The sequence below is a fragment of the Cyprinodon variegatus genome, unplaced genomic scaffold (genome assembly GCF_000732505.1).
Source record: "Cyprinodon variegatus isolate N-32 unplaced genomic scaffold, C_variegatus-1.0 Scaffold394, whole genome shotgun sequence".
NCBI lineage: Eukaryota > Metazoa > Chordata > Actinopteri > Cyprinodontiformes > Cyprinodontidae > Cyprinodon > Cyprinodon variegatus.
In genome coordinates, this window is record NW_015150847.1 from 279,957 (window position 1) to 281,349 (window position 1,393).

Below are 1,393 nucleotides of genomic sequence, written 5' to 3' on the forward strand. Positions count from 1 at the left end.
CTAGAAATTATCGTGATAAATTTTTAGTCCATATCGCCCATCCCTATCTGACACCCTCGCCTCCAAAGCTACAAAAATACTACACATCCCATTATCACTAAAGGAGGCAGAGGAATAACTGAACATCTGACACAGAGAGCAGGAGAGAGGAGAGGAAGAAGGAAGAGTTGGAAAAGAGTCAAGAGAACGAGAGAGAGAAGCCATAGCAATGCTAAGCTAGCGCTAGCCTAGGCTAGCTACTCCTTACTAATAGAAATAAAACCGTGTGAAAGCAACAAGTGCTCAATAGAGAAGAGCAGCAGAAGGCGCTACGTTTTAATTCTTTACAGTTAGTTACTGAGATACATAGATATCACAGAAAAAAATAACTTTATTCAGACAGAGATGGAATGGACAGAAGCTGCTAAGCAGTCAGAACAGGAAGTGAACATGATACTTCTTACCGAGGGCAGCAGCAGCACCCTCTAGTGGCAGTAGCGTTGCTAAGCAATCAGGAATCGGGTTTGATTTTTTTAATTTGGCAAAATGTTAATTTGATTTTTTACCCGACTTAATGAACTACCATTTCCTACTAAATGAGAAAAGTCATAATTGATTATCCAGAGACTACAGTCTGTACTCACGTTCTTGTGAAATGAGAAATGGCCTAAATCTGTTTTTTGTCTTTGGTACTGCTTAAACTGACCTTCCTGATGTCATTTCCTGTTTTCCATTAACCTCCTGATTGGGTTCACAGGGTTTCTCCAAAGCCATGGGTGGTTTTGTTAAGCTGGGTCTGATCAACTCTGAGCCCAGTCCAGTTCTGCAGGACCTTGAATCTACCATTTCCTGGGTAAGAGCTCTGCACTCTCCTTAATGCATGTAGCTGTTGATGAGTGGCTCCCTGCTGCTTCTGACTTTAAGGCAAATGGTCTGATCTGTTAGGCTTCGCTGATTTTCCCTCCTGCCACTAAACCGTTCATTTAGAGATGAGATGGAGAAAGAAAGGAACATTAGAGATGGAGACATTGAGGACTGAGGAACTGAAGAGCAGAGCAGAAACATCAGACAGTGTTTTACTGCTTGTTTGTTTCCTTCTGTGTGCAGAAAGAGCTCCTCTGTCAGCAGATGGGCTTACCTCCATCCATCTCCCAGGAAGCCTTCGAGGACGCCGTCTACAAAAGGATCGGAGAGGACCAGTTCAGGATGGACACGCTGAGATGGTGCGAAACCACAGACGCTCTGACAGAGTGTTTGACAGACAGAAGAACAAGCTAGCTTCCACGTCAATTTGGTTCCCATGGAGGTCTGTCGGTTCCGATCCGAATCCGTGGAGGTCTGTCGGTTCCGATCCGAATCCGTGGAGGTCTGTCGGTTCCGATCCGAATCCGTGGAGGTCTGTCGGTTCCGATCC

At 45.0% G+C, this 1,393-nt stretch overlaps 1 protein-coding gene across 1 annotated transcript in view; it reads left to right on the forward strand.

Moving 5' to 3' along the window:
- Positions 1-1,393, forward strand: part of aass (aminoadipate-semialdehyde synthase) — a 34,019-nt gene that overhangs the window by 28,644 nt on the left and 3,982 nt on the right. The window contains exons 18-19 of the mRNA XM_015387442.1: positions 737-832; positions 1,087-1,202. Of these exons, the coding sequence (XP_015242928.1) occupies positions 737-832; positions 1,087-1,202 (212 nt within the window). The remainder of the gene's footprint in view (positions 1-736; positions 833-1,086; positions 1,203-1,393) is intronic.